The following is a 15191-nucleotide window of genomic DNA, read 5'->3' on the forward strand; positions in this document are numbered from 1 at the left end:
GAATCCCAAGCCGTTTCATCTTGAAGTCAACATGAAACATTAGCATATTGCCCGCCCACTTGTTGGTCTTTTAGCATTGGTCTGAATGAAAATGCAAATTCATTCTTTGCCACTAGGTGCTGCATTTGGAGCGGTAAAAATAGCGGTTTCTCGGTAACGCTGTACACAAAGCAGCACTGCGCTCACAAACGCTGCTTTATCAGGCATTACAGATGTGATGAAATGAAAATGAGGCCAATCTGACCAATCACTGCAGATTAGCGTCACGCAAAGGAGGGGTTTGGAAAAATGAATCGTTGAGCGAATCGTTTGGGAGTCGTTGAGCAAGTAAAGTAAAAATAAATGCATATTATAAGACAATGAAAGCGTTTTTTTTACCTTGCATACATGTCAACCTGTTGTTGGGGACTCCCAAAACCAAAATATGAACCTTTCATTATCCATAATAGGGGCACTTTAATACAAATAATTGTTTATTTTTAAAAAGTATATGTTTAGTACAAATCAATTATTTATATTAAATGATATTAATATAATAACTATATATTATAATTATATAAAATTGTCTTTTACTATATTTTATAATTACATTTAAATTTTCAAATGATACATTTTAAATTAAATTAAAAAATTTAAATTTTAAATAATATTTATTATAAATGCATTAGTCAGTGAATATGCTTTATATTAACATTCTATATAGCTGCAGTGATTTTATTACCTGTTTATGTAATTTGACTAAACTCTTTTTACTAGGATAAGGGTTTCCTTTGTCATCGAAGTCCTCATAATCGTCCATGTTCCTGCCCATCTTTTCTTGGTATTCTACAGAACACTGACAAAGACGTGGGGGTGTTAATGCGCCATATTTACACATGCACAGTCAGTAGGATGTAGATTACATTAAACTTACCTTTTTCAGAATAGTGTCAATGCATTTGCGTAGAGGATGATTGTATTTGATCGTCTCATTGACTGTTCTGACATCCTGTAAAAGTGTGAACACATTACGTATGCACTGATAAGATAATGCATGAACTTTGATCAAAGAATCGATGATCTCTTACCTCCATGACGTCTTCCAGGTTTTCCTCAGCATCTGCTTTTTCCGTCATCAGTTTTGCTGCTTTAAAGTACGTCTTTGCCAGCAGCTGCCCGTGGCACGATGCCCTCCAATAGGTGCGCGGGATTTCCACCAGGCCGTATCCCAGCAACAACACCAGCAGGAACAAGCCCCAGGTGTTGGCGGCAGTAATGCCGATCGTCCGCAAGCCAGACCTTAAAACACATTTGAGTAAAAAAAGTTAGATGTGTATTGGTCTGCAAATGAAAGGAGTGTTGTGATTGTTTGAAGAGCGAAAGATGAGGGCGGGACACAGACCAGGAGAGATGCAACTTCGGAGTGACGGCGACGTAGATGAGCAGGGAGCAGAAGATAAGCAGGTATGTGCCGTAATAAATGGCGTTTTCTATAAGAGCCGTTTTTATCTTTCCTGAGATGGAGAAACCTCCTGAACGTGCATATGACTGCATGAAGGGAATCAAGAGCCTGCGCACATGGAAACAAGACATTCTCAAATCATTTACGATTCAGTAAAAGCAAAAACTCTCATTGAATTTGTAATTATAAAAAGTGGCATAAAACAGAAATGATTTCATGTCACTAATGCTATAGACTGTCAGTAGTGGAGATGTATTTCAATGGGACCTTCCCGGTTAAATACAAATACAAAAAATGTTTATTTTATAGAGGATGAACTATTCCATGAAGCCTTGAAAAAAAATTTCTATTGCAATACTAAATTAATAACTGTAGGCTTAAAAAATAATAATAAAAATGCTATATTTTTTGCAATACATTTTCTGCAAAATATTTAAATATATAAAAATATTGTATATATTAAGTTACTTATTTACTTACTTATTTTTACTTATAATTAAGTTACTTAATTGCATGATTTGTGATGCTTCAATGGATTTAGCATTCACTGCTGAGCTAATTAGGTGTAATGTCCATTTCCAATTAATTACTTTTTAATAAGTGAAAAAATTTGCAGACCTTAGTCAGAGTAGCGCCACATTTCATTTTTGACTGGAATAAAAAAAAAAAAATGAGGCTGTGAGGCACAGAAATGCGTTCAGTCGATAGTACTGTTGTTAAAGAACATACCGATTGTTCAACTGACGAAATGTCTTCCAGAAAAAAATTAAAGTTGCAAAAGTTGTGAGTTGGCGAAAATGATATGATCTAGGATCTTTATACAGTGCGTGCCATCGTAAAGACCATTAGTCTACCCTTCACAGCCTTGTTTTCATCCGTGTTAAATTCAATATGGCATCTAATCTTACTACTGTGGTTTAAAACATCATTTAGCAATATCAGAGCTCATGGTAGTTCTGTCAACAGAACCCTACTGATGCTCATAATTGTGAAGAACCAGGGGAATGACAATTTCTCTCGCACCATGTCAGGAACTGTGAGGTCCAGTACACCACCCTCCAAAACACAGGCAGAATTCCATCTGGGATGTAACTCCAAGGCTTTTGGCAAATCTTTGGGACCCTATAGTCAGGAGAAGGTGGAATGTTGTTGAAAAGTTAATGTATAACCATATTAACAGTGTTAACTCAACATAAAAGGCTTAGCACTATTTGTACAACAGTGTTTAAACACACTTCAGGGCTTTAGTTCTTCCTTGTGCTATTCATTAGACCAAAGCAAACGTGTTTACCTTTGTGTTGGAAATACCGAAGAGTTGGAGGAGTTATCATGGTTGACAGTTTTGATCGCCACCAGGTGGACCTGATTATCAGTCTTACACTGGTTATATATGGTCTGTGGAAGCAACACATCACAGGGACTGAGAAGAAGACAACAGTGGCTTAATCAAAAGGAAAACCAGACTGCTTTTACATTTTGTGTTTAGATTGCGCTTCTTTCCCCGCAGGAAATGTTCTGAATTGCATGCTTGCCATCTGTTGATCATGAAAGTCATGCATACATTACAGCAGGTTTGGTAAATGGCTCTAGATAAGAGCATATGTTAAATGCCTTAATTATAAATGCAAACATTATTCCCTAGTCTAATTCTACTACTTAATTTTCTTAAATTCTGCAGGTTATGAAGGTTAATTTAAGACTTTTTAAGACCAAGTAAAGAATATTTATTTAATGAATAAAATTAATGGAACATAATATGTCAATATGTTCTCTAAATGTTGTCTTGTATAAGCAATTCTTCAAAGTTTTGAAAATACATCTTCCAACAGATCTCAATCACTTTTTATTTCCCAACCACTAGAATATGGAAACAATGTTTACTGTACCTTCTGATCACACTGCAAAAAGGAATGTTCTTACTCAGAATTTTTGTCTTGTTTTTCAGTGCAAATGTGTAAAAATCCTTAAATCAATATACATTTACTTGAGAGGCAAAATGACATAAGACAAGAAGTCTCGTTTTCTGAGAAACTGATCAAAATGAAGTGGATTTATGATCAAAACAAGGACAAATATCAGAAAAATCGAATTAATTCAAAGGGAAATAAGTTCTGATACCTCAACTGACAGATATTTGTTCTTGTTTTAAACAAACTCATATAATTTTGTTCAGTTTCTCAGAAAACAACACTTCATATCTTCAATTGGGATCTCAAGTAAATGTACAGTATCTTGATTTAAGTCTATTTAGATATTTGTATTTGCAACAAAACAAAAATACCGAGGAAGATATTGATTTTTATTGCAGTTCACGCAAACTTTAATGCCATGACTTTCTGCTCTGATTTAAGAACATTTTAAGGCCTTAATTTGTGCAAGGATGAATTAAGAATTTTTTAATGCCTGCAGAAACTTTTTCATGAAATTCTCAGTTATTCGTAGTTATTGGATGATTATTTGTAAAATTATTATTTGTAATTTTACAGCAATTGCACCACCCCCCCCAAAAAAAAAACAAATAAATAAATAAAAATAAAATAAATATATAGATAAAACAAAAAATAAATACATTTTCTGAAACAGATTTTCTATTAATGCATTTTTGAATGCATTATACATAAAGCATTATGAATGCATCACACTTAAATCCATACGGAGAGCTAGGGCTGCACAATTAATCGAATTTCTTATTATTTTACAATTACGGATGCCACAATTACATAATCGTTCAAAGCGGCAATTAATCGTTCAAAGTCCACTTATGTTATTCTGCGTGCTTAAGATGCGTTTTCTTTCTTTCTACATGTTATCTTAAGGGTTTTTCCATTGTTTTAATTTTAGTTTTAGTATAACACTATAATACCATTTATATTTATATTTTTATTATAATTTAAAGAAGAAACCAATCCGATGTATAGTTGACATTTGAAGCTTAATACTACAGAAAAGCACTAAAAGTTTTTCAGTTAAGAGTGTTTTCAGCTTGTTTATTTTCATATAAAAATACGGCATGCAGTTGCATTAAACAATGGTATAGACATCATTCAATGTAAATTGTGAAAGTTTTTCAGTTAGAGTGTTTTCAGCTTGTTTATTTTCATATAAAAATACGGCATGCAGTTGCATTAAACAATGGTATAGACATCATTCAATGTAAATTGTGATAATCGTAATTAATAATCGCAATTACAATTTCAAGGCAATAATCGACAATTATGATTTTTGCCATAATCGTGCAGAGCACACTTCTTTCTGGATCACACCTTACGCAGTTCAGACCTGCAACCTTTCAGTCACCAGCCCAGATTTTTAACTGCTACACCACAACACCTTTAACTCTGGTCTCTACACATGCAGGGGGTCTCACCGTGCTGACGTCCAGCGGGAGGATGAAGACGATGAGGAAGCACAGGAACCAGGCGAGGAGGGTGGCGAACAGGACCATCCGATGCTGCTTGCGAAAATCTCCATATCGGTGCAGCAGGAAGAGCGCGAGGAAGAACACCACCACCACCTCCAGCGCGAGCGCCACGCCACTCATCCTGACATATAACCCTTCAGACAGGCACGAGACACTCCATCAACACCAGCACTGTTTGGAGAGAGCAACTTCATCAAGATTCGTGATGTACATCTAATATTGACATTAATAACAAGTTCACTGGAGCCAGACTGGCAGGAATGCGTCTATCAATAAATCAAAAAGCGTGAATCTCATAAAGAAATAAATTCCCAGGTAAAATTTTACCCCAAAATATAAAGAAAATTATATTTTGCATTAAGATGAAGCCTATTTTTAAGACTGCAATTTTTTTAATATATAACTGTAATGAGAATTGGGGGGGAAAAAATAATTTTCTTTTCAGCAAATGAAATGTGATAGATAAAATATATAAAAAATAAATAAAAATTATAAAATAAAAAAAAACTATTAAAAAAACTAGCCATTTTATTATATAAATTATATAATATTTAATAATAATATAAGTATCATATATAAACAAATTTATAAAATTATATAAACAATGATAAATATCACCTAAAGTAGTTTAATCGTTTTAATTAATGTTTATACTAAATTATGAGCTAAACTCCAATATACGAAAATACAGAAAAAGTAAGTATGAGAAACACAAGATAAACTGATGTCAAACTATTTAAATGGCTATCGCTGTAATATCGGTTGATTGAAATTGTGTCTTCAGGTTTGAGTATCGAAAAATACCGGTTGATAAATGTATTTCATGACACGTAATCATTGCGTAATTAATAGTAGAGAGTCAAAGAGGTTCTGTCACAGCGACCGGAGCACTTTTCCGCTACAATTCATCCGTCAGCGAAACATTATGGAAACAACCGGACAATAACTTACGAGTTCCAACAGGCACGATGTTTGAAGAACGAGTTTAGGTCCGATGTGAGAGAACGATCACATTTCGTGGTAAAAATTAAGCAGCCCGTGATATTTGTGTACAGAAGCTTTTGACGTGACACGTAACTGAGCAGTGATGCACTTCCTGCTCGCGTGATGTATTATGGGAAATGTAGTTTTCCTCACAGGTTTCCGTAAACCTATTTTATTTTATTTTAGGCAAGTCGACACTTTTTTTGCTGTATTTTTTGTATATAATTTTTGTGAATTTTTTTTTAGTTTTAGTAAAAAACCATTTAGTATTTATATATTCATAGGCTATTTCATATTACAGTTTTTTTTTTACATTGAATTATTATTATTATTATTATTTATTTTATGAAGTAAAATGTAGTTTTATTAACATGGACACATGTGGTGATTAAAGGTCCGTCTGTGTTTACATTGATTTACGTTTAAAATAATTTTATGAATTACATTTTAGTATTAGTAACACACAAACATGTAAAAGTGTTTAAAGGTCTCTGTTTATTTTTAATATTACTGATTTTAGTCAATTTAAAATTGTATTAAAAATAGTCATTAAATTATGAATAATTATTTATAATTTAGTATTTATATTTCACATTATTGTTTTTACATTTAATTAGCCTACTTTTTAAAATAATTTTATGAATTAAATTTTAGTATTAGTACCACAGAAACATGTGGCGTTTAAAGGTCCCAGTTTATTTTTAATATTACTAATTTTATTTAATAAAATTGTATTAAAAATAGTCATTAAATTATAAATAATTATTTATAGTTTAGTATTTATATTTCATTTGACTGTTTACATTTAATTACTTTTTTTTTTTTTTTTACAATTTTGTGAAGTACATTTTAGTAACACACAAACGTGATGATTAAAGGTCCCTCACTTTATTTGTATTTCATATTACTGTGTTTACAGTGAATACAAGCAGTACAGTGTTACGAAAATTAAAAATGTCCTCATTAACCAAAGAAATTATAATAGAGTTGACAGGTGCAAAGTAGTTAATTTTCTTGACTTGATCTTTGACTTTATATATCAAGAATAATCCAAACTGACAGCAATTTAAGCCTTTCTTTTAATATAAATATTTGTGAATGTTGAGCAGAGTATGATGATAGCGGAGAAGAGTCAGAGAAATCTTCTGGAAAACCATCCTCCGCTGATTTGTAGGATTGACTTGGAGGTCTAGATGTTCAGAAAAGCCCAGGTGGAGAGATCATCTGCCCACAACGAGCCCAGAAACCGAAGGCACACCGCCCGGTCCTCCAGCAAACACTGCACCTGAGCGATCAGATCCAGATTCAGATGCTCCAGTAACCTCAGACACAGCTCCCAGTCCTCCATATAGTCCGTGTTCTCCAGAGAGTCCAGCAGCAGCGAGAGCAGCACGGCAGCAGACTGGAGGCAGTCCTGAGCGCTCATCTTTAGAATGTACAGTATGTTCAGTACGTCCAGCGTGCACTGTGTGAAGCGGGAAGCGTTTGTGGCAGGTGTGCGGGTGCTAAAGCCGTCTTAAACCCTTTAACAGCAGACGGGGCAAAGCTCATGGGTAATGGTGTTATTATGGTGAAGTCATCATCACGTTATTGTTTCACGTTTTTATCTGTTTTGCAAAAAGTACCGAGGGTGCATTATTATGCATATTTTAGAATAAAGTGAAAAAAGTGATGTGTGGCCAAGTTTGGTGTCCTGTACTCGTCGGAAATACAAGTCGGACTCTGTAACCATTAGGCCAGGACTGCCCTCTATATAATAGTAAAGTCAGAAATAGAAGCATGAGAATTATTCGTTTAACTTTTAGTATTTTTATATGATTTGTCATTTTTCTGTTTTTTTTTTTATATTACTATTTAGCTTTATTTTTTACTTTAGTTTTTATTTCCAGCTAGTTATTTTATTCCTTCAACTTAAACAGTTAGTTGCCAAGGCAACATTTCTTCTTTTTTATTAATATTTGAATTAGCTTTTATTTTTATATTTTCGGTTTTAATTTGTATTTTAAATTTTTTGTATTTTTGTTATGTGCTTTTCTCAGTTTTTTATTTTTTAATGTATTTCTATTTACGCTTAAATAATTTTTATTTCAGTATTAGTTCTAGTTCCGTTTTAGTTTTTATGTATTTCCAGGTTTATGTATTTCCAACTTAAGCAGTTAGTTGCCATGGCAACATTTCCCTTTTTGTTTTTATTAATATTTTGAATTAGCTTTTATTTTTATAATTTCAGTTTTAATCTTAGCTTAATTTTAATTTTTGTAATGTGCTTTTGTCATTTTTTAGTAATTTTGTTTTCAGGGTTTTTATATTAATTTTTTAAATATTAAAATGTTATTTTTTGTTTTGTTTATTATTATTATTATGTTTTTTTGTTTTTTACATTTTAGTATTTATTTTATTTATATATAATAGTAAAGTCAGAAATATAATATGGGAATAATGTATTGACCATTTTTTTTGTTTATTATTATTATTATGTTATTTTTTTTAATTTTAGTATTTATTTTATTTATATATAATAGTAAAGTCAGAAATATAATATGGGAATAATGTATTGACCATTTTTTTTGTTTATTATTATTATTATGTTATTTTTTTTAATTTTAGTATTTATTTTATTTATATATAATAGTAAAGTCAGAAATATAATATGGGAATAATTTATTGACCAAAATGTGATATTTTTTTTATATATATCAAATTTAATATATACATATATATATATATATATATATACACATAACATATTTTAATATATTTAATATATAACAACAATATAACAAAAAAAAAGGGAAAAAAGTAAATACCGGTAATAAGAATATTAAATAATAAACATATTTAAAATACATATGTTAATCATAGCTAGATAGATAGATAGAATTAACATGCATTTTAATGTTTCAGATTTGTATTATTTTTCCTACTGAAGGATGAAAATGTATGATGGATATTTGTTGGCATATTTTCCTTTCCTAGCCATTCCAAATAATCAATTTAAAAACGTTTTGAAAAATACTTATTTTTATATGTGCCTACAAGAATTTAAGTATAAATCTTTAGATAATAAATTAATAACATCATTCTTTAATAAAATTCAGTCGAGATACTTTTTATTATTATTATTATTATTTGCTGGTACATAGTGTTCTTTGCCTGATGTGTCCACCAAGTGGCGATATTTAGAATGAAATGATTAAATATCATGGACACGTTTCATCACTAAAGTTTGGACGCGCATGTCTGATTTGCAAAAAAAAAGGGAAAAAAGTAAATACCGGTAATAAGAATATTAAATAATAAACATATTTAAAATACATATGTTAATCATAGATATATAGATAGATAGATAGAATTAACATGCATTTTAATGTTTCAGATTTGTATTATTTTTCCTACTGAAGGATGAAAATGTATGATGGATATTTGTTGGCATATTTTCCTTTCCTAGCCATTCCAAATAATCAATTTAAAAACGTTTTGAAAAATACTTATTTTTATATGTGCCTACAAGAATTTAAGTATAAATCTTTAGATAATAAATTAATAACATCATTCTTTAATAAAATTCAGTCGAGATACTTTTTATTATTATTATTATTATTTGCTGGTACATAGTGTTCTTTGCCTGATGTGTCCACCAAGTGGCGATATTTAGAATGAAATGATTAAATATCATGGACACGTTTCATCACTAAAGTTTGGACGCGCATGTCTGATTTGTCCACCGGATGGCGCTTTTTCAGTGTTGCCAATTTAGCACTTTTGTTGCTAAATTTAGCAACTTTTCAGAGTACCCTAGCAACTTTTTCTTCCAAAAGCACCTAGCAACAAATTTAGCTATTTTTAAAATGTATTTGTCAACTTTTAGCAACTTGGGTTAAGTGACTCAAATGATAAAAAGCACACGTTTTACATCTAAATTACACAAAAAGAGGAAACCAAAGATGCCTAGAAGTACACACATCACATGAATTAAATTCTAATTGCTATTTGCAACTGTTCAATTTAATTGAATAATTGTTCATTTATGATACACAATGGTAGTAGCTTGTACCTGTGTTTGTTGATCAGTTAGTACACATTAAGAAAAATATGTACAAATGAAAAAGGTATAGTAATTCACAATCCCAGGACATTATCCGTTGTAACCCAAAAACACAAAATACAATGCGTAATTTAAAATGCAGGTAAAAAAAAAAAAAACCTGTGAAAAATCAATACGGAAAATTCCTTCAAATTAACATTGTAGATTGTGCCCTATTTTTACAGACTTTTCTTAGACTACTAATACACTGCTTAAAAGTATAATTGTTCAGAATGTGTAGTTTTTCTAGTTTACTAGCTATAAAAACAAAAACTTAAATTGTGATCGTTCAAAAATGTGAAAGTTTTCAATAATTCAATGGTGTATTTTAAATATTTATTTATGTTTTAATATTATATTATGCATTTATATGATTTTACAAACAAATCTAAATTAACATAGGGTGAATTCGGGTAATCTGGGACACCTAAACTCCAGTGTGTTTATTTCCTGTTCTAACAAACTTTAGTCAACAGGACTTTTACTATAATTTTAGCATAGATGTCATGTGACTGAAATCACATGACTTCATTGGGGTGATTCCACAGAAAGGGGCGGGGCACTTGTCAATCAAGAAGCTCCCCTGGGAATTGCATGACAAGGTCAGTGACATAGGATTCTGACTAGATTAATGTTAAGGACATAAATCTGTCATAAATAATACAATGTTCCTAATTGTTGTCAAATTATGTTTGTGATCTATTCAAGCAACAAAATATGTATTAAAGTATTGAAAATGTGTTTTAGTTTTTTTTTCATTCAAACAATTTTTTGTTGTCCCACATTATCAAATATGATTGAGAATGTGGGACAGCATGCTTTGGGTAATCTGGGACAGTCTTCAAATGGAGGAAATATGTATTTAGGGACTTTATAAGTCTAATGACAAGGGATAATATATGCTATAATGAGAAATGGGTGTTAATGTGGACTACTGGAGGTTATAACATTAGCATAAATTCACAGTAGCTAGCAGCTAGCTAAACCAGCTAGCTAGAGAGATGCTACAGAGATGGAATCTGGGAAACGTATTCCAGTAGCAAGCAAAGGTATCAGGATGAAGTAAACTGTTAATTTCATTTCCCAAATTCCCAGTTAGTTTAGTATACAATGGTTCAAATCACTGAGCAGGAGGGGGATCTGCGGTTGTAAATAATGTGCAGTTTCTTGCACAGACCGGTCGTTTCGCTTCATAAGACCTCAATATATCGTCAGGAGCCACAGATATTCGTTTTGTGTTTCTTGTTTTGCTTTTTTATTCTCAAAAACATGCAGCCGCTGACTTTTATAGGCTATATGAATCACCAAGGAGTCAAGACCACGGTTTCAGCTAAAAATATTTTTTACCGTTCTACACAAGAAAAAAAGTCACCTACATCTTGGATGACCTAAGGGTGAGTAAATGAACAGCAAATTTTCATTTTTGGGTGAACTATCCATTTAAAACGTTAATTGCCAGGGCAACATTTCCCATTTTAGTTTTGTTTAATATTTTGAATTAGCTTGTATTTCAATACTTTCAGTTTTAGTTAAATTTTTAGCAATTTTATTATGTGCTTATGTAAATTTTTTTATTTTTAAATATTACTATTTAGCTTCATTTCAGTTTTTGTTTATTTCTGTTTAGTAATTTTATTGTTTCAGCTTAAACAGTTGCTAAGGCAACATTTCCCATTAGTTTTATATAATTTATTAATAATATTTCGAATAAGCCTTAATGTTTATATTTTCATTTTAGTTTAATTTTTAGTAATTTTGTTTGTATTCATTTTTTAAATATCACTATTTAGATTTATTTTTAGTTCAGTTTTAGTTATTTCTAGTTAGTAATTTCACTGTTTCGTTTTTATTAATATTTTGAATGAGCTTTTATTTTTTATATTTTCAGTTTTAATTTTAGTTTAATATTTAGTTATTTTGTTATGTGCTTTTGTCATTTTTATTCGTTTTTTTTATTTTTTATATTCCTATTAAATTGAATTTAAATTTAGTTTCTATTTATGTCTTAACTTAGTTGGCAACATTTCTCATTTTTGTTTAGTTTTATATTTTTTTCAGCATTATTTCAATTAACAAAAATGTTTAATAATAGTTACAATAGATTATGTTGCAGAAAGCAGCCAAAGAGTGTCCATCATACATGTTCCTCTTTCAGTAGTAGCATCCATATGAAAAAAAAGTTCACCTTACTACAACAACATTTTAAATTTACAGAACTTATTTCAATTAAGTCCAGTTAACTTTCATTATTATTTGAGTGAAGTTAACTCATTTCATTTAATTAATTTCACTGTTCGGTTTTACAGTGTGTAAGTGTGCACTTCTGGTGCATAGTTTGGCTGGACTTAGACGGACTTAGAGGTTTTTGCATCTGAAATCTTCATGAGTGTGTGTATATATATATATATAGTTTTTATATTCTATATATTTTTAAAATATTTGTATTAATTTTCTTTTTTGTTGTGATAGTTTCTGAGTGCCAACCTTTAATATTTAATCGTATAAAATATGATAATTTAATAATAATATGTTCTATTTATTTTTCTATATTCTGTTTAAAATGATTTATTTTTGCTTTATATTAATATTTAATGTTTTGTATGTATTTTTAAATATATATTTTAAAATATTTTGTTTATTAAACAATTATATATATATATATATATTCAAAAAAATTTGTATTATTTTTCTTTTTTGTTATTTTATTGTGGTGGTGAGACTGTAATCGGACTAATCTGACAGATTCCTGGCTTTTATTACACATCATGAATCAAAATGAGCTGGCGTTCGCCTGAAGTCATGTGTCCGCAGATAAACACTCACTCTTCAATGATGTCACACTTCCCATACGTCCCCTGCCCTAAAACAGGCAAGCCCACCTCTTACCTTAGTTTAACCTCACTTTATTGATTCACCTACAAGGAAAACATCTATAAAAACCAATGTTATCTGCTATATGCTGTTGAAACGAGTCAGAAAATTCTGCTATGAAACTACTATTAACTGGTAGTTCTTCTCGTCTACATTTACTAACAAAAGCTGAACAGAAAGCAGACACAAGCAGATGTTTCCCAGTCTTGCCTGTCGCTCCCAACCAGTGTTTCTATGGAAACTCTAAGTTACTCAACTCCTAATTCAGACGTCCCTCTTTTGTCATTTCCCAAAATGCCCCTGACCCGCTGTGTGCTTGTATGGGTCCCTCAAAACACTTTACAATGGCAAACTCTATCAAAATGACTTCCTAACCCTGTGTTCACCCCTCTACCTACAGTTGATGAGCTTTACCACCATAGAACCGAATATTTTTTACACCGATTTTTTAAAGTGGCATTCGATGTCCATTTATGTCAGATACTTTATTTAAACAAATTAACTGAAAAAATAACAATCTGAACAATTATGGTTATATGGTTAATTTATTATGGGTAACTTCAATAACATAAGATATAACAGAATAAACATTGCTAGAATACACTGTAAATAACTGTTTGGCTTTTATGTTTAGATTATACAGCTTTATAGAATTTCATGTAATCACTGATTTAAGTTTTGTAGTTATTTATTTCATATTCAGTGTTTGTAGAGTCTTTTATTCAATGTATTTAAATAATAGATGTAAATAAAATGTTAATAAATAATAATAATAAATACATATTAATAAATCATCTTTTTTTTTTTAAATGTAATGTTCACTCACACAGGCCACAGTTTCTTATTACAGTTATAAACATGTATTACTTACATGGGTGGATAAATGAATGAATGAATGAATGAATGAAAACTTGAATAAAGAACGTCTTAAAACTTTTAAAAAATGAATATACATTTAGTTTGCTCATAGAGAGACCATCATTCCTTGAATAGAATATTATGAAATTATGTCAAATGTTAGATTACAGTTTTGTTTGATTTTCATGTATTTACTGATTCAAGTTTTGTAGTTATTTACTTCATATTCAATGTTTTTAGTCTTGTATTTAATGTATTTAAATAAAATAAAGGTCAATAAAACATGTAAATAAATAATAATAGTAATGATAAATACATTTTTAATGTTTACTTGTTACAAAAATTTATATCAGGATAATTTTCCACCCTCATATATTAATGCTGAAGTGTGTAATTTCTGAGTCACCTAATTGGATTGTTGATGAAGGCCTGGATAATGGCCAAAACGTTGCATGTATTTTAACCAATAAAGTTGTATTTCTTGAGGAGTGAGTGTTGCACCTTTTCCAGTTGACATGAGTCGTCTAATTGCAAATAAAATAATTCAGAGCCAAATTTTTCAGGGAAACTAACCAACAACCCACTTAAAAGTGTAGGAAAAATGTATTTTAACATGCGAAGATTACACGCTTCAGCAGTCTTACATTTGACTAAAATTGTCTAAAACTTTATGTCCATTACTGAGCATTGTAGAATCACCTGATACCACCATTACTGAACGTTATTGCGAAATAACTAATAATGGCACTCAGGGTTGCCCAATCTCTTGTAATGAGCCCCTTTAGGGCTTTTAGCAGACACTGTGTTCAGGGTTATTCTGCTCACCTGAGCTAGTTTCTCTCCAGGTGAGGCCGACGCTGCTGAAAAGATGTTGAAAGTAACATTGAGTATTTGGAGACACACAGGAGAATACACACACTAACTATTCCAACACTCTTTATTGTGCAAATTTCTTAAAGGGACAGTTCACCCTAAAATGAAAATTCTGTCATCAATTACTCACCCTCATGTCGTTTCAAACCCGTAAGACCTTCGTTCATCTTCGGAACACAAATTAAGATATTTTTGATGGAATCTGAGAGCTGTCTGACCCTGCATAGACAGCAACGCAACTGAAATGTTCCCAAGTCCAGAGACGTAGCAAGGAGATCTGTAAAATAATCCATGTGACATCAGTGGTTCATCCGCAATTATACGAAGCTACGAGAATACTTTTTGTGCGCAAAAGAAAAAAAGAAAGACTTTATTCAACAATTCGTCGTCTCCGCATCACCCTGTAGCTCCATTTTGGAGATTATTTTACAGATAATCTTGCTACGTCTCTGGACTTGGAAACATTTCAGTTGCATTGCTGTCTATGCAGGGTCAGAGAGCTCTCAGATTCCATCAAAAATATCTTAATTTGTGTTCCGAAGATGAACGAAGGTCTTACGGGTTTGAAACGACATGAGGGTGAGTAATTGATGACAGAATTTTCATTTTAGGGTGAACTGTCCCTTTAAAGCACCAGTGTTTCCTCACTAATCAGTCTG

General features: G+C 31.1%; 1 protein-coding gene across 1 annotated transcript in view; it reads right to left on the reverse strand.

Moving 5' to 3' along the window:
* lmbrd2a (LMBR1 domain containing 2a) overlaps positions 1-5943 on the reverse strand; it is a 14955-nt gene extending 9012 nt beyond the window's left edge. The window contains exons 1-8 of the mRNA XM_016534352.1: positions 5814-5943; positions 4809-5033; positions 2733-2836; positions 2465-2563; positions 1382-1549; positions 1068-1278; positions 914-988; positions 722-835 (exon numbers count right to left, since the gene is read on the reverse strand). Of these exons, the coding sequence (XP_016389838.1) occupies positions 722-835; positions 914-988; positions 1068-1278; positions 1382-1549; positions 2465-2563; positions 2733-2836; positions 4809-4982 (945 nt within the window). The 5' untranslated portion in view covers positions 4983-5033; positions 5814-5943. The remainder of the gene's footprint in view (positions 1-721; positions 836-913; positions 989-1067; positions 1279-1381; positions 1550-2464; positions 2564-2732; positions 2837-4808; positions 5034-5813) is intronic.
* Between the last annotated feature and the right edge of the window lie 9248 nt (positions 5944-15191).

Source organism: Sinocyclocheilus rhinocerous, unplaced genomic scaffold, assembly GCF_001515625.1.
Source record: "Sinocyclocheilus rhinocerous isolate Xijiao unplaced genomic scaffold, SAMN03320098_v1.1 scaffold516, whole genome shotgun sequence".
In the NCBI taxonomy this organism is placed as follows: Eukaryota; Metazoa; Chordata; class Actinopteri; order Cypriniformes; family Cyprinidae; genus Sinocyclocheilus; species Sinocyclocheilus rhinocerous.